The sequence below is a fragment of the Caenorhabditis briggsae genome (assembly GCF_000004555.2).
Source record: "Caenorhabditis briggsae complete genome, chrII, whole genome shotgun sequence".
NCBI classification, from domain to species: Eukaryota; Metazoa; Nematoda; class Chromadorea; order Rhabditida; family Rhabditidae; genus Caenorhabditis; species Caenorhabditis briggsae.
The window spans coordinates 15,164,134-15,182,137 of NC_013486.2; the positions used below are offsets into that span (position 1 = coordinate 15,164,134).

The following is an 18,004-nucleotide window of genomic DNA, read 5'->3' on the forward strand; positions in this document are numbered from 1 at the left end:
GGCTCAAAGTGGACGATCCGGGTGTCGTTCTATTAGAGGTTTTACGGCAATTATACAAAAAATACGAAAATAGTAACAGAATATTCACAATTATGATTCCAGGATTTGATTGGTCCGGTGTAGCCATTACTCCTTGATCTCCTTGTTACTTGGCCAATAGTAGGGTCCGAATGGCTGCGAATCCACACGTGGAGTGATTGCCACGGCCCGTCTCCAAGTATGCAGTCTTCTGGTTGGTCCTCTGCATCCAAATGATGATTCCAGCAGCATAATCCTGGGCTCCACGGGTTGTCATCCAATGCATGTCGAAGTAGTTCGGTCCCTTCGGCCACGTCTTGTTCCACTGCCTCACCATTGCATTGATGCCATTCTCCAGCTTGTCCAGCGCCTCCTGAGTGGTGCAGAAACGTCTTTTCGCCTGAAAAATGTGAAAAAATTAGAGTTGGCTAGATTTGAAAGGGATATATGTGACTAGACTCATACAGAAACAAAAAATAAATAAAAATAAACTTACATGAAGTGCCAATTTGGTACTGGGCAGCTCTCACAAAAACGGACCATCCGATGGGTGCAGAAAATGGCAGAAGCTTCCTTCTTGACAATTTCCATCACCTCCAGGAGCAAATGAAACACAAATGCGCGTCTTCCTTTTTCCTTCCGCCTTGAATTTCGTCGTCAATTCGTGCTCTCCGTGGGCGAAACCGCATCTTGGACCCATATGACAGACTTTTCCAGACTGGTAATGTCGACAAATGCGAGACTTGAAGTTTCTTGGCTTCGATGCGTTTTCCTTGTCTTCAGCAGCCGGCGTGGCGCCGTAAACGGACGCATTGTAGAACCGGCAGGAAACCGTCGGCATATTGGAGATTTGAAGTTGAAAATAGACGAATATAGAAACTCTCGAGAAGAGAAGTTCGAATTCTTTTGTAACGAGAACCGGAAGAATATAATGACGGTTTCACGGACCATCCAATAAAGTGGGCGTGGCCTGAGAAGACACCGGGATACTGTCAATCATTGTTTCCCTGAAGAAATGAATCTTCCAGCTGCCACCTTCACCTATGCATGTGTGTAAGTATATTACTTCCAGAATGACCATGGGAAAGTGAAGACCGGACTTCAGTCATCCATTTCTTTGCACTGAAGATGGCTAGAAATGTGATTTTTGCCTCAAAATTTACTATAGTTTTATAGAATTCGAAATTGTTAATTTTCCCAAGTTCTTTATTAGTTCACTAGTTCAATAGATAGAACCCAATCCTTGTTCTCCACTTATTACTTATAACTTGACTTATATGTAGCAGCAATTTAAGAGGATTTTCAAACCTAACGCGGCGTTGGAGGAATTTTGTCATTCTGGACAAGTCAGTTCACAAAATTTGAGGACCGAATAATAGAAAACTCTGGAAAATTGCAAGTATATTTTCTGTTAAAATTCCTTATGTCTTCTTCTGCGAGTTTTAAGATTTCGTATTTTGATTGAATATGTCGCGGCAGCAGAGATTCTACTGCACGACCTCAAATCCAACAATACTAGAGCACATCTAGAACGACACAAATAGTCATAAACACAATTCTCCAACTATTTAACGCTACATATTTGGCGTGATCACTTCCCTTATCACCATATCAGATCTGGAGCATAATCGTGGATATGCTGAGGAAATGCTATAAAAGGAAGCAGAATCTGAGACTTCTACCAAGGATCTCCAATCATTGGATACACTGATGCCGGATCCCAACTGCTGATGCTCGCGGATGAGCCAATCGACCGATGGTACAAATGGTGCACACCTCTCTTCTCCAAATCAATGGAAACCCTTGTCGCTGGTAGTCGTCTCTCGGCAAACTCCCCAAATACAGAAGCTTTAAAGATCCTAAATCAGATTCCTCACTCTGTAATTAATCAGTTGTTGAATAATTAATGTTCCTAGCCTTGTATTTCTGTCTCCGACACAGGGCTCACCACCTGTTGTGCCGGAACAGAATACAGTTGATTTAAATTTTAATTATGTATTTTTTTTCAAATTACAAAATCAATAATAATAATAATAATAATAATGAATAAATAGAATTACAGAAATTATACAAAGTATACAAATTATACAAAGAAAAATACAAAAAAATAATTACAGAATGTTCAGAATTACAATTCCAGGATTCAATTTGCCTTCCTTGGTACTTGGCTAGCAGAAGTGTCCTGATGGCTGCAAATCCAAATGTCGAATGGTTCCCTCTGCCGGTTTCCAGCCAGCACGCCTTCTGATTGTTGACCTTCATGCAGACGACGGTGTCCTCCACATACTTCTCGGCTCCTTTGGTGGTCATTGCATGTAGATCGAAATAGAATGGTCCCTCTGGCCATTTTTGGTTCCACAGACGTACAATCTGATTGATAACGTCCTCCAGGCCGTCCGACTCCTCTTGTGTGCTGCAGAAGCGGCGTTTGGACTGGAAACTTAAAACGTTTAGATTTTTGTATAAATTTAAGATGGCTTGCCCGCCAAGATGCCCGCCAAGAAAGGACACCCGAGGAAGAAGAAAATATAAAGTTCAAAACTTACATGGATTGTCTGGATTGTGAAGTTGAACTGCTCCTTTTCAATTTGAAATTGCACTGCCGTGTTGAAGAGATGTCCGTCCGTTGGATGAAGGAAGTCGCAGCTCAGGCCATCTTTACAGTATCCGGAACCTCCTGGTGTGAATGACACGCAAATACGCGTCTTTCTCTTTTCAGCGGGCTTGTTCTTGGACATCAATTCGTGCTCTCCGTGGGCGAAACCGCATCTTGGACCCATTTGACAGACTTTGCCAGATTGGTAATGCCGACGCATCCGAGATTGGAAGTTGGTTGGCTTCAACATATTTTCCTCAGAAGCTAAGGTGGTGGCGCGTAAGCGGAATCATTGAAGAATTAGCAGGCAAAAGTCGACATATTGTAGATTTGAAGTGAATAAACAGTCGGAAATAGAAATTCTCGAGACGAGAAATCAGAAATCTATTGTAACAAGTACAGGGTAAGTATAATGACTGGCCTAAAAATCCTCAGGGATACTGTCAATCATTATTTCCCAGAAAAAATACAGTAATCTTCCAGCTGCCACCTTCCCCTATGCATGTCTTAAATATTATACTGTTTCCGGAATGATCATGGGAAAACGGGACCAAAAAATTCCTGGAAGTTTATTGAAGTTCATCAAATAGAAACACAAAACATATACAGATAATTATACAAAGTCAAATTTAACAAAGTCGGGATAATAATTACAAAAATAGAATAATATACAAAAAAAAGTACAAAAACATAGTTATAGAATGTTCAAAATTACGATTCCAGGATTGGATTTGTTCGGCGTTGCTATTTCCAGTTCACTCGCCTTTTATTCATGATGGCTATATGTTTTGGTAACCTCTATGGAATTATCTGAGAATTTTTGAAGAATTTGGACATTGTTAGACATTTTTTGCCTTTTTGGCCATCAAAAATCATCCTAAAACTATCTAGAACCCTTAGAAACCATTTAAAACTCATTTTTTAAACATTTTACAAAAAATTGTTCAGATGGCCAAGTGGAAGTTTTCATGAAATCTACGAATCTGAAGGTCACAGGTTCGAATCCCATGGGTGGCAATTTTTTTGGTTTTGTGTGTGGAGTTAGAATATTATAGTAGGAAGTCTAGAATGTTCGATTTTTCTGGAAAATCGGAAACTTTTTATTTTTATCCTAACTCTTGTAATTTTCAGACAAAAAATTTAAGATTTTTTGAAGATATCTATATTTTCAGCGTTGTAATATCATTTTCGAAGTCCATACAAAAAACAAAATAATTTGCCGCCGGTGGGGTTCGAACCTGCGACCTTCAGATCCATAGATTTCATGAAAAATCCCACTTGGCCATCTGGACACTTTCTTGAAAAATGCTCAAAAACTGATTTTTAGGGGTTTATAGAGGATTTTCCGGGGGTTTTTTGAGCATTTTTGATGTTTTCAAAGCCTGAAATCTCAAATTTCCATTCATAAAATCTCTTTTTTCAGTCTGTTTCTCCCGCTAGACTACGTATATTCCTTATCAAAAGAAGTATGGTGTGACAAATATAATCAGAAGTGTAGCTGGTCATTTTTATTCTGAAAAAAAGAGAACTACACACAACACTAGAGCTTAGAAAATGTATAAAAAGAGAATCTATGAATTGATGGAAATTGTGAAAATTCGAATGTTTTGATTTTCGAAAAAAAAAATTTTTTTTCCAAAAACTTTTCAAAAATCTCAACTTCAGGTAATTTCAAAAATGACCGTCAAAACTAGGACAAGTTTTGGCCAGAAATTGGCCAAAAATAGTCCCACGGACCTGGATTTAGATGTGGACCCCAAGGAATGCTCTGAAATTTTGGAAGAAAGTAAAAAAGTGAGTTTTGGGGGTTTTTGGGATTTTTGAAGTTTTTTCGAAATTTCAGATTCCCTACAAAATGGAAATTGTGTGGAGAAATGTTGCACTGTTTGTGGCTCTTCATTTTGCAGCACTCATCGGGCTATATGAGCTCATCTTTAATGCGAAATGGCCTACTGTGGGATTTGGTTAGTTTTTATTCTCGAATTTTCGGATTTTTAGAAAATCACTTTGAAAAAATGAAATTCGGTTACGATTTTCAGAATTTTCATGAAAGTTTCCGACAATCTCGACCTATTTTGGAAAACTTTGGTTTTCGGCCGCGGTCTAAATGGTCGAAAATTTGAAATTTACCAAAACTAGAAGAACCGTTCATTTTTAAGATCTTAGTTTCGTAGTTTTAGAGTTTGCATTCAATCAATCACATTTTGAACTCAAACTCGACCTATTTTGGACAAATTCCGTTTTCGACCGCGGTCGAAAGTGAAAGGTGACTGAAATAGGTAGAGTTTGGGCTCATAAAATGTGGTCAATATGATGCTCAAAATGTCAGAACTTTTATAAAAATTTCAAAACTACACGTTTGGAATCTTGAAAATTAATGATTTGGCTAGTTTTTGGCATTTTCAACCTTTCGACCGTTTCGACCGCAAATAAATATGAGCGAAAAAAGAAAAGAACAGCGGTTAATTTAAAATATTGACTGCGATGCTTGTTTTTGCAAGATAATTTCCGTCATTTTGATATTGACTCGTTTATATTGACCCAATATTGACTCGTTTTGGTTAGTTTCAATTTTCGGCCACTTCGACCGCCAAAGTGGTCGAAAACTCAAAATGATCCGAAATGAGTTGTGTTGAAGCTCAAAACTTTGGAAATTTAATGAAAAGTCTAAAAAACTAATTTTAAATCCTAAAAATTAATGATTTCGCTGTTTTTAACTAATTTCCATTACCGACCGCTCCGACCGCGGTCGAAAACAAAAATTGTCCGAATATGGTCAATATGGGGCTCAAAATGACGGAAATTTCGTGAAAAAACTGAAATGAGACATCATTTCCTGATCCGATGAACGCTTTTCGAAACTTATCAAATTTCAATTTTTACAGTATTCCTTCTCTACGTATTTGGCGGTTTTGGAATCACCGCCGGTGCTCATCGTCTGTGGTCTCACAAGTCCTACAAAGCTACAGTACTCATGAGAATCTTCTTGATGATTTGTAACAACATTGCTCTTCAAAATGACGTCATCGAGTGGGCCCGAGATCATAGGTGCCATCATAAATGGACGGATACGGATGCGGACCCACATAATACCAGAAGAGGGATCTTTTTCGCCCATATGGGGTGGTTATTGGTTCGAAAACATCCACAGGTCAAAATAATGGGAGTGAAATTGGATATGAGCGATTTGGAAGAGGATCCCGTGTTGGATTTCCAGAGAAGGTTTGGCTTAGCCCCCCCCCCCCCCCCCCTATTTTTTTAAAAATATCGAAATTCCAATTTTTACAGAAACTACATTCCTCTTGTCCTCCTCTTCTGTTTCATTCTACCTACAGTAATCCCTGTATTCTTTTGGAATGAGACCGTTTTCATCGCTTTTTACACTGCCGCCACCTTCCGTTACTGTTTCACCCTCCATGCGACATGGTGCATCAACAGTGCTGCTCATTAGTGAGTTAATTGGTTCTTAATTATCTTGAAAACTCAAAAGTGGGCTCTGAAAACCCCTTAAAAATCCTAAAAATCAATTTTTGAGCATGCTTCAAAAAAAGTGTCCAGATGGTCAAGTGGGATTTTTCATGAACTCTGTAAAATAGGTCGCAGGTTCGAATCCCACCAGTGGCAAATTTTTTTGTTTTCTGTGAGAAACTAGGAAATGATAATAGGAAGTTCAGAATGTTCGATTTTTCTGGAAATTTTCGATATTTTGTCTGAAAAACCTCCAAAACCGAAATCTTGCTAAAATCGATTATTTTCGAAATTTTTGAGTGGAAATTTAAGATTTCATGCTCTGGAAATATCAAAAATGCGCTTAAAAGACTATGAAAACCCCTAGAACTCTTGAAAAATCGCTTTTTGAGCATTTTTCAAAAAAAGTGTCCAGGTGGCCAAGTGGGATTTTTGATAAAATTTACCAATCTGAAGGTCGCAGGTTCAAATCCCACAGAGGCAATTTTTTTTTTGTTTTGTGTGTGGACCTTGAAAAAGGTGATAGAACCCTGGAAATGTAGATTTTTTGAGAAATCTAGGACTTTTTGCCTGAAAATTTCGAAATTTCTGAAAAAATCTTTTTTGGCGCCAAAATTTTCAGAATTTCCAGAAAATCTGAACTTATTGATTTTTCGTTATCATCTTCGAGGTTCTCACAAAAAACAAAAAAAAATGGCACGGGTGGGATTCGAACCTGTAACCTTCAGATCCGTAGATTTTATGAAAAATCCCACTCGGCCATCTTGACACTTTTTTGAAATTTGCTCTAAAAAGGAGTTTTTAGGCTATTTTCCGGGGTTTTAAAGCATTTTTAAAAGTTTTAAAGCCTAAAAATGAGTTTTAAACAAGGTTATGGACCTGTTAGATGCATTTTCTAGTAATATCTGCTTAAATAGCAATTCAAGACGAGTTTAGACTCATTTTTGGTATTTTTGAAAGCGGAAAAGTTGGTGAAAAATTTCAGCATCGGCTGGAAACCGTACGCCCATTCCATATCGTCCGTGGAGAACGTTTTGACCACAATTGTGGCCGTTGGAGAGGGCGGACACAATTTTCATCACACATTTCCCCAGGATTATCGTGCTTCAGAATACTCAATTAAGTATAATTGGACACGTGGACTAATTGATTTGGCCGCGGCGGTCGGCGCGGTCTACGACCGCAAAATCGTGGATGATTTGGTTATTAGAAGACAGGTGGAGAAGAATGGAAGTGAGATGCAGTGGGAGAATTCGAGAATGTGATTTTGGGATTTTTTGGAAGTTTTAAGATTTTCTAAAACTTGTTAAATAAAGAATTGGCATTTTTTCAGAAGTTAAATTTTTTTTTGAATTTTCAACTATTTTTTTCAAAAGTGGACTTATGATTTAAAGTTTTTTTTTTCAATTTTTTGGCGCTAAAGTTTTCAGACTTTCTAGAAAAATCGAAGATTCTAGGCTTTATAATAAAAAATTACCTTCAAAATTGAAAATACGGTTAAAAATGATTAAAAAATCATCTAAAACCCCATAGGTACCCCTAAAAATCAATTTTTAAAGCATATTTCAAAGAAGTGTCCAGATGGCCAAGTGGGATTTTCCATGAAATCCACCAGTCTGAAGGTCGCGGGTTCGAATCCCACCGACGACCACTTTTTTGTTTTGTGTGTGGACCACGAAAACGATGATGTAACCCTGGAAACTCTGATATTTTTGAAAATTCTGAAAAATTTTGGCTGAAAATTTCAAAAAATAAGAGAAAAATGAAAATTTTCAGATTTTCCAGAAAAACCAAAAATTCCAGGCTTTCTTATTTCACTTTCTAGGTCCACACAAAAAACAAAAATAAATTGCCACCGGTGGGGTTCGAACCCGCGGCCTTCAGATCCGTAGATTTCTTAAAAAATACCACTCGGCCATCTGGACACTTTTTTGAAAAATGCGCAAAAAACTGATTTTCAGTGGTTCTCAAGGGCTTTCATAGGGTTTCAAGCGCATTTTTGATGTTTTCAGAGGATAAAACCTCAAATTTTCACCTTAAAAACACATTTCTGAAAATTATGTTTTTTTTATGTTTTTTGAATTTTTCAGCCCGAAAAACAAAATTTTCCAGAAAAATCGAAAGTTCTAGACTTCCTAAGATCATTTTCTATCTCCACACAAAAAACAAAAGAATTTTCCACCCATGGGATTCGAACCCGCGACCTTCAGATCCGTAGATTTCATGAAAAATCCCACTAGACCATATGGACACTTTTTTGGAAAATGCTATTTTTTGGGGTTTTAGAACATTGTTGATGTTTTTAAAGCTTAAAAATTCAACTTTATTGAAAAAAAGGACAAAAAGGGGCAAAGCCGATCATTTCTTCATCGCAAAAAGTTCCTGAATCTTCTTGACATTCGCTGCCCACGTGGATTGCTCATATTGTCTCTGAATCTCCTCCTCTCCAATTTCCGGCGCCTTTATCACAGGAACCCTCGGCAAATCCCAATCTTCCGACGCTTGTTTTTGAAGTTTGGATTTTTTCGAATTTTCAGAATTTCCAGAACTATTTTCCGCCAATTTCCTCTCGCATCCATTCGCGTACCAACGGAGCGCACTTGCAACACATTGAGCCAGATTCTCGCCTTTCTCTCCTCGATCTTTCCCATATTGGAAATCCATCGGATCCGATTGATTCTCGATTTTTGCCAGATTTTTGAAAATTTGATAAAGGCGCCGAACGATTTCAAAAATTCGGTCCACAACCATTTTTGATTTCTTATGCTGATCCCGATCAATCGCTCGATCGATATCGATTTGACACTGTTGAATGATCCGGGCGGCATTTTCAAAATCTCCCGCCTGTTTTTCAGCCAATTTCAGACTTTCTGGATTTTCGAGTTTTTCAGAATTCTTGGCGACATTTTCGAAAACTTCCAGAGTCCTTTCCAGGAGCATCAAGTCGTTGTCGGAGGTTGCTGACATTTTTTGGGGAAATCTGAAAAAAAGAAAAATTGAAAAAATAAATTTTCTGAAATTTGATTTCTGAAAAGCCTGGAGAAAACCTCATCAGAAATGTCTGAAATTTTTTCAGATTCAAAACGTTCTGAGCTTGGTGAAATTTGGTTTTTTTCGAATTTTTTGTCGCCAATAATTTTGAAAATCCAAAAAATCGAAATTCACAAAAATGAATCATGTTCAGGCTCATTTTGAAGCTCTAGATGTTTAGAATTCAAAAATTATAATTTCTAACATATAAATTGAAATTCCCGATGAAAAATGCTTCAAAATGACTATAAAAACGGCGTACTTTGAGAAAATTGGAATGTTCAGCAAGGGGCGGGGTACTGTAACTTATCAATCATCAACTTTTAGAATTTGAATTTAACGAAACTGAGATTGTTGCGTTGAGAGCTTTGAAATGAGCCCAGGCACGACATATTTCTGGCAATAGTGATTTTCAGACTTTTTCAGGCCGAATTTGGCTGAAAATCTGGAATTTTTGAAATATAACGTATTTAGGCTCATTTTGAAGCTCTAAAAGTGCCTAATTCAGAACTTTTAGAAAAATTGAATTTGTTCAAAATTTGGACAAGTTATGTCTGTTTTGCCTATTTTTGCCCATTTTTGCCCATTTTAGCCCAAGACTCAAAATTTCCCGAAATCGGTCATGTTTGGGCTCATTTTGAAGTTTTAGATGTGTAAAATTATCAAATTATGATTTCTAACATATAAATTGGAATTCCCGATGAAAAATGCTTCAAAATGACTATAAACACGGCGTACTTTGAGAAAATTGAAATGTTCAGAAAGGGTGGGGTACTGTCACTCATCAAATATCAACTTTTATAATTTGAAATTTACGAAACTGAGATTGTTGCATTGAGAGCTTTGGAATGAGCCCAAACACGACATATTTCTGACAATTTTGATTTTCAGACTTTTTCAGGCCGAATTTGGCTGAAAATCTGGAATTTTTGAAATATAACGTGTTTAGGCTCATTTTGAAGCCTATAAAAGTGCCAAATTCAGAACTTTCAGAAAAATTGAATTTGTTCAAAATTTGGACAAGTTATGTCTATTTTTCCTATTTTTGCGCATTTTTGCCCATTTTAGCCCAAAACTCTAGATTTTCCAAAATGGGTCATGTTTAGGCTCATTTTGAAGCTCATGATGTGTTAAACTTGAAAATTACCATTTTGAAGTTCGAAAATTCAAAAATTCCATGAAAACTTGTCTAGCAATTCAGATGGTTGCTAATTTCTAAGGATATTTTCAAAATTAGGAAAAAAAACTCACTAAAATCCAGAATTTCCGTCAAAAATCCATTGAAATCGATCGCAAAGGAATAGCAGAGTGGACCAGAAAATGTGTGTGGTGCGCGTAATATGGACCAAAACAGAGGGCCAAGGACAGGTGCTAATGGTCCATCAACCCCCCCCCTCATTTGTCTGCGTCTCTCTCTCTCTCTCTCTCTCTCTCTCTCTCTCTCTCTCTCTCTCATTTCTCAGATTCTAATCGGCTGAGCAATGTGTAATTAAGGTGAGATTGGAGTCTAGCATCTGCCGGACCTCTCTCATTTCCTTTGAGTCCTACAATGATAGATTAGGCATTAGGATGTTTCAAGGCTCATAACTCTGCTCAAAATCAATATTTCAAATTGAACCAAACAGAAAGATACAGTACTTGAAAAGGGCTACAACATGACATACAACTCAATCATACTGTACTCATGGTTTTTTAGGTCTAGGTGATTAAAAAAGTATGGAAAAATCGTCCAGCTTAGGTTTCTTGGGGTCAAAAACTGCATGGCCCATAACTTTGCTCAAAATTGGAATTTTGAGCCGAGTTAAAAACTAAAATGTAGAATCTAAAAAGAGCTACAAAATGGTATACAATTCGAATACAATTAGTTTTTATTCTCTTGGATCAGGGGTCCTAAAACAGCAAACAGCAAACAACAAAGACGTTGGCTAGTGGTGGACCCCCAATGAAGAGGATTAGGGTCATTTTTGGTTCCTTTTGGGAAAAAGAGGACTTTTCTGAAATTTCCCACTGTGTAAAATAAATACAGTAATCCTTGAGAAAAAAAAACTGTCCAAAATGACTATAAACACGGCCTAGTTTGGAACATTGAAATTTTCAGAGGGGGCGGGCTACTGTAACTCCTCAAATATCGATTTGTGAGATTTGAAGTTTAGGAAACACAATTTGTTGCGTGGAGAGCTTCAAAATGAGCCCAAACACGATCCAATTCGGTAGAATCTGAAAATTTGAGATATGTGGCCCCAAAAATTTCGAAAATCCCCGAAAATCTGAATTTTCAGAATTTGGAGTTTTTTGTGTTATTTTTGACAGCATGTTTGATTTTGAGACGTTTTGAGTTTCAGAATGAGCCCTAGCACGACTTATTTGCCGAAATTTGGTTTTTTGGATTTTTGGCGCCAAAATTTTTTAAAAAATCCAAAAAATCTTATTTTTCAGAAATGGGTCATGTTTAGGCTCATTTTGAAGCTTTAGATGTGTAGAATTAGCAAATTATGATTTCTAACATATAAATTGGAATTCCCGATGAAAAATGCTTCAAAATGACTATAAAAACGGCGTACTTTGAGAAAATTGGAATGTTCAGCAAGGGGCGGGGTACTGTAACTTATCAATCATCAACTTTTAGAATTTGAATTTAACGAAACTGAGATTGTTGCGTTGAGAGCTTTGAAATGAGCCCAGGCACGACATATTTCTGGCAATAGTGATTTTCAGACTTTTTCAGGCCGAATTTGGCTGAAAATCTGGAATTTTTGAAATATAACGTATTTAGGCTCATTTTGAAGCTCTAAAAGTGCCTAATTCAGAACTTTTAGAAAAATTGAATTTGTTCAAAATTTGGACAAGTTATGTCTGTTTTGCCTATTTTTGCCCATTTTTGCCCATTTTAGCCCAAGACTCAAAATTTCCCGAAATCGGTCATGTTTGGGCTCATTTTGAAGTTTTAGATGTGTAAAATTATCAAATTATGATTTCTAACATATAAATTGGAATTCCCGATGAAAAATGCTTCAAAATGACTATAAACACGGCGTACTTTGAGAAAATTGAAATGTTCAGAAAGGGTGGGGTACTGTCACTCATCAAATATCAACTTTTATAATTTGAAATTTACGAAACTGAGATTGTTGCATTGAGAGCTTTGGAATGAGCCCAAACACGACATATTTCTGACAATTTTGATTTTCAGACTTTTTCAGGCCGAATTTCAGCCTAAAAATGGAAAATTTTGAAAAATTGAGTTTGCCTCAAACTTGCCCAAGTTTGAGAATCATTTATTTAAGAAAATCAAGAGATTTTGGGGGAAAACAACGGTTTTTGGCTCAAAAATGACCGCGAAATATAAAAAAGAAAGTAATTTTGAATTCAGAAATTTCTAGAATTTCCGGGACTTGAATGGCAGGATTCGTTGACATGTTTCATGAAAAAATAGGCATTTTCGCAGTTTTCAGAGCAAATTGAGCATTGAAATGGAGCATTTTTGGTGTGAAATAGGCGGTGGAGCACGAAAATTGTCTCATCGGTGTAGGAAATTTGGCAGTCGAGGCATGGCTGAAAATTTCAGATTTTTTGAATTTTTTGTTTTTTGGAATTTTGGGAATATTTTTAATTCCGGATTTTCTGAATTTCTGAATTTCTGAATTTCTGAATTTCTGAATTTCTGAATTTCTGAATTTCAGAATTTCTGAATTTATGAATTTTTGAATTTCTGAATTTCTGAATTTCTGAATTTCTGAATTTCTGAATTTCTGAATTTCTGAATTTCTGAATTTTTGAATTTCTGAATTTCTGAATTTCTGAATTCTGAATTTTAAAGTTTTTGAAAGTTTTGGAATTTCATAATTTGTTTCTCACCCAGACTTCTTGATTGCTCATCCTTAAATTTTCTGATATTTCAAAGCTTTTGAATTCCACTTCTGGACATTTATCAGTATTTTCAGATTTTTCAGAATCTTCGAAAGCCTGAAGTTTGCAATTTTGTGAAAAATTTTTGTTTTAATACCTCGATCTCAAAATCCATCGGGGGCTCTGGAGAAGCAGATATTTCTGGAATCTGAAAGTCTCAACATCATAAAAACATTCTTTTTTTTCCCAAAAATCACACAATTACCTCCATAGGGCTTGCTGGAGCTTCTGAAGACGAACTGAAGCATCCGAAACTCTGAAACTTCAATAAATTAAAATTTTCTGAAATTTGAAAAAAAAATAAATATTTTCCAAAAATTGTTTTTCCAAATTTCCAAAACTCACCTCAAACTTGCAATTGCTCATCTGATGACGTTTTAGGCCAAACTTATGGCTAAATCGAGCATGGCAAACATCACATTCTGGCATTATCTGCCCCGGTTTTTGATGAGCAATCTGAGCAAAAAACATGACCACAGGGACCCAGGGACCCAGGGACCCAGGGACCCAGGGACCCAGGGACCCAGGGACCCAGGGACCCAGGGACCCAGGGACCCAGGGACCCAGGGACCCAGGGACCCAGGGACCCAGGGACCCAGGGACCCAGGGACCCAGGGACCCAGGGACCCAGGGACCCAGGGACCCAGGGACCCATGGACCCAGGGACCCAGGGACCCATGGACCCAGGGACCCAGGGACCACCAGGGAAAAATATTCCGGACCTACCGTATGCCTTTTCAACCTTTTCTGATCGTCGGTTTTGTAATTACAGTATGAACATTTATAAAATGGGACATGTTGCTTTTTAACTGGTGGTGCTGGTGGCTCTGGAGTTTTCTGTTTTTTCTGAAAACTCGAAAATTTTGAGTTTGAAAAAAATCAATTGAAAACATTACCTCAATTTTTTTGACTTTCATGGTACGGAAAAGATCTTCTTCCTCAGTTTCGTCTTTTGGCATCTGAATTTGGAATTTCAGATTTTTGGAGATCTGAAAAAAAAAAGATTTTTAGAAATTTTCGAAATTTCCAGAAATACTGAAAATTTGCAAACAAAAAAGAACTTTCTAGAAATCTTGGAATTACTGCATGTGATTTTCCGAATTTCCGAGTTTCTAGGAATTTTGGGATTTTAAAAAATATCCGTTTTTCTGAATTTTTGGAATTTCCGATTTTTTTAGAATGTTAGAATTTTAGAGATTTAGAATTTCAGATTTTCAAAGCTCCAGAGTTCCAGAATCTCGGAATTTCCGAATTCCAGAATTTAAAAGTTTCCGAATTTCAGAAATTCAAGATTTTTCAAAGTTAAGGATTTCTGATTTTTGAAATTTTTAGGCATTTTTTGGATTTTTGAAATATTCGATTTTTAGAATATCCGAAAATTCCAAAACGTTCTTAAAAAGCTCCAAAGTCAATCAAAAAAGAGAAATACTGAATTTTTAAAATTTCGGAACTCTTCTTATAAATTCCAAGAATCCCAAAAAAAATTCCAAAATCCAAAAAAAAACTTTAAACCCACTGTGAGCTGCTTTTGGTCATTTATAGTTTTTGACGCCAAAAATTCAAAATCCTAAAAAAGTTCAAAATTTCTAAAATTATGTAAAACTGCCTGAAACTACTTTTTTTTGGATTCATCATGAAATTCCCAACGATTTGAGCCCCATATCGACCATAATTGGTCAACTTTCATTTTCGACCGTTTCGACCGCCGCCGTGTGGTCGAAAATCAAACTATTCTAATTATGGTCAATATGGGGCTCAAAATGTCAGAAATTTGATGAAAAGTTGAAAAATAACGTTTTCCGCTAATTAATACTCGGTATGAATTTGGGAATTTATGATTTTGGCGCCAAAATCCCAATTTCAAAAAACCTCATTTTTTTCTCAAAAAATGATCAAACTGTCTGAAACTATATTTTAGAAATCATCAGAAAATTTCTAGCCCCATATCGACCATACTAGGTAAACTTTCAGTTTCGACCGTTTCGACCGCCGGGTTTGGTCGAAAACCAAACTAGTCCAATTATGGTCAATATGGCTCAAAATGTTAGAAATTTGATGAAGACTTCAAAAATAACGTTTTCCGCTAATTTAAATTTGATTCAAGCTGAATTTAGGCATTTGTGATTTAAAAAAAACGAGAATTTGAAAATTAATAAAATTTTCTCAAAAAATGCTCAAACTGCATGAAACTATTTTTTTTGCGTTTATCATGAAAATCTGAACGTTTTGAGCCCCATTTCGACAATGTTTGGTAAATTTTAATTTTCGACCGCTTCGACCGCCGGGTTTGGTCGAAAATCAAACTAGTCCGAGTGTGGTCAATACGGGGCTCAAAATGACAGAATCTAAAATTCAAAAAAAAAGAGGAATCTCTAAAAATCTAAGAACCTCAAAAATTAGGCAAAAAAACCATATGGTCTAAAATCTTCCAAAAATGTTCCAAACTTAATTAAAATAAAATCGTTTTTTTTTCTAGTTTTTTGAAAAATTTGAGTCAAACCAATTTCTAAAATCCTTTAAAAAGACTCCAAATTGAACCAAAAAAAGCAGAAAATCCTTGGAAAGTGGGATTGAAAAAGAAAGTCGAATGCTCTTTATGTGCTCACCGAGCACATAATTAAGGAGGCGAGTATTCGATTTTTTCCATTCCTTTTTCATCTTCTTCTTCTTTCGAAAAATGCACAGAGCGTCTCTTTTGTCTTGTGCTCTTTTTCTCTCTTTTTCTCTTTTTCCTTGGGATTTCTCTGCGTCTCTCACACTCACTCACTCTCTCCTTCTTCTTCTTCTTCTTCTCCATAGTCAAATTAGTACATACATGAAATATACCTCTTTTTTCCTTCTCTTTTTCTTCTTCTTCTTCTTCTTTTTTCTGACTTTTTGGAAGAAGAAAAAAGAGAAAGAAAGGGGGAAAAGAGACGAAAAATTCGAAAAATTTGGATTTTTCGGAAATTATGACTTGAAAATCAAAAAATTGGGAATTTCAGATATCCTTGAATTTCCAAAAAACACAGCAATTCCTGAAATTTAGAAAATCAAAGTACTAGATACTTTAAAAAATTTGAGTTTCTGAAATTTTGAAACTGAGGAAAAAACAGAAAATTGGATTTTTGAACTACCTGACTTCTGGAAAATTTCATCATTTTTCTCAAAAAAGTGATCAAACTGTCTGAAAACGTTATTTTGGAGTTCATCACGAAATTCCCGACGTTTTAAGCTTCATTTCGACCGGTTTTGGCCAATTTTCATTTTCGACCGTGTCGACCGCCGTCATCTGGTCGAAAACCAAACTAGTCCAAATATAGCCAAGATGGGGTGCAAAATGTCAGAAATTTGATGAAAAATTCAAAAATAACGCTTTCCCCTACTTTGAACCCGATTCGGGCCCAATATGATCATTTATGATTTCTGGCGCCAAAATCCGAAATTCAAAAAACTTTCAAATTTTCTCCAGAGATGATCCAAACTGATTTAAATTATCATTTTTGAGTTTTTCATCAGATTTCCAACAATTTGAGCCCAATATCGACTATATTTGGTCAACTTTCGTTTTCGACCGCTCGACCGCGGTCGAAAATCAAACTTAACCAAATATAGTCAATGTGGGGTGCAAAATATCAAAAATTTGATAGGAAATTCAAAAATATCATTTTCCAATCGTTTTGACCGACCTACATTGGTACTTTGGGTAAAATATGTGTTGGAAAGTCATCAAAAAAGTCGCATCATGTTTTTCTCTCTTTTTTCTCTGCGTCTCTTACTCTTTTCTATTTTGTTTTAGACTATAAACTAGTGACTCCAAACACCCTCCTTTTCGTCATTTTTCCCTTTTTTCTCTCCTAAAATCTTTTAGGAAAATGACACTTAATCCTGACACCCCAACCCTATTTTGGAGATTTATTTGTGTTGGTCTTCCTGAATTTCAAAATCCTAGAATCAAAAATTCAGAAATTAAGAAATTCAGAAATTGAGAAATTCAGAAATTGAGAAATCCAGAAATTCAGAAATTCAGAAATTCAGAAATTCAGAAATTCAGAAATTCAGAAATTCAGAAATTCAGAAATGCGAAAATTAAGAAATTCGAAAATTCAGAAATTCGAAACTTCAGAAATTCAGAAATTCAAAAATTCAGAAATTCAGAAATTCAGAAATTCAGAAATTCAAAAATTCAGAAATTCGGAAATTCAGAAATTCAGAAATTCAGAAATTCAGAAATTCAGAAATTCAGAAATTCCGAAATTCAGAAATTCAGAAATTCAGAAATTCAGAAATTCAGAAATTCAGAAATTCAGAAATTCAGAAATTCTAAAATTCGGATATTCGGAAATTCAGAAATTCGAAAATTCAGAAATTCAGAAATTCAGAAATTCAGAAATTCAGAAATTCAGAAATTCAGAAATTCAGAAATTCGAAAATTAAGAAATTCGAAAATTCAGAAATTCGAAACATCAGAAATTCAGAAATTCAGAAATTCAGAAATTCAGAAATTCTAAAATTCGGATATTCGGAAATTCAGAAATTCGAAAATTCAGAAATTCAGAAATTCAGAAATTCAGAAATTCAGAAATTCAGAAATTCAGAAATTCAGAAATTCAGAAATTCAGAAATTCAGAAATTCAGAAATTCAGAAATTCAGAAATTCAGAAATTCAGAAATTCAGAAATTCAGAAATTCAGAAATTCAGAAATTCAGAAATTCAGAAATTCAGAAATTCAGAAATTCAGAAATTCAGAAATTCAGAAATTCAGAAATTCAGAAATTCAGAAATTCAGAAATTCAGAAATTCAGAAATTCAGAAATTCGAAAATTAGAAAATTCAGAAATTCAGAAATTCAGAAATTCAGAAATTCAGAAATTCGGAAATTCAGAAATTCAGAAATTCAGAAATTCAGAAATTCAGAAATTCAGAAATTCAGAAATTCAGAAATTCAGAAATTCAGGAATTCAGAAATTCAGAAATTCTAAAATTCGGATATTCGGAAATTCAGA

General features: G+C 35.7%; 4 protein-coding genes across 4 annotated transcripts; 1 reads left to right on the plus strand and 3 right to left on the minus strand.

Moving 5' to 3' along the window:
• Positions 1-145: 145 nt before the first annotated feature.
• Positions 146-2,864, minus strand: CBG17046 (the record flags this gene model as incomplete). The annotated part of the gene is made up of 3 exons (XM_045243100.1): positions 146-418; positions 2,134-2,451; positions 2,565-2,864. 3 exons carry the CDS (start codon positions 2,862-2,864, stop codon positions 146-148), a joined length of 891 nt encoding a protein of 296 aa, XP_045096108.1.
• Positions 2,865-4,291: 1,427 nt separating this feature from the next.
• On the plus strand, positions 4,292-7,347 carry CBG17045 (the record flags this gene model as incomplete). Its single annotated transcript, XM_002632033.1, has 5 exons — positions 4,292-4,408; positions 4,458-4,578; positions 5,500-5,836; positions 5,903-6,064; positions 7,068-7,347. 5 exons carry the CDS (start codon positions 4,292-4,294, stop codon positions 7,345-7,347), a joined length of 1,017 nt encoding a protein of 338 aa, XP_002632079.1.
• A 1,093-nt stretch (positions 7,348-8,440) lies between these two features.
• On the minus strand, positions 8,441-9,049 carry CBG25768 (the record flags this gene model as incomplete). Its single annotated transcript, XM_045243101.1, has 1 exon — positions 8,441-9,049. One exon carries the CDS (start codon positions 9,047-9,049, stop codon positions 8,441-8,443), a length of 609 nt encoding a protein of 202 aa, XP_045099936.1.
• A 3,739-nt stretch (positions 9,050-12,788) lies between these two features.
• Positions 12,789-13,977, minus strand: CBG17043 (the record flags this gene model as incomplete). Its single annotated transcript, XM_002632032.1, has 6 exons — positions 12,789-12,797; positions 12,968-13,075; positions 13,116-13,166; positions 13,224-13,274; positions 13,364-13,864; positions 13,915-13,977. The coding sequence occupies 6 exons, from the start codon at positions 13,975-13,977 to the stop codon at positions 12,789-12,791; spliced, it is 783 nt and encodes a 260-aa protein (XP_002632078.1).
• Between the last annotated feature and the right edge of the window lie 4,027 nt (positions 13,978-18,004).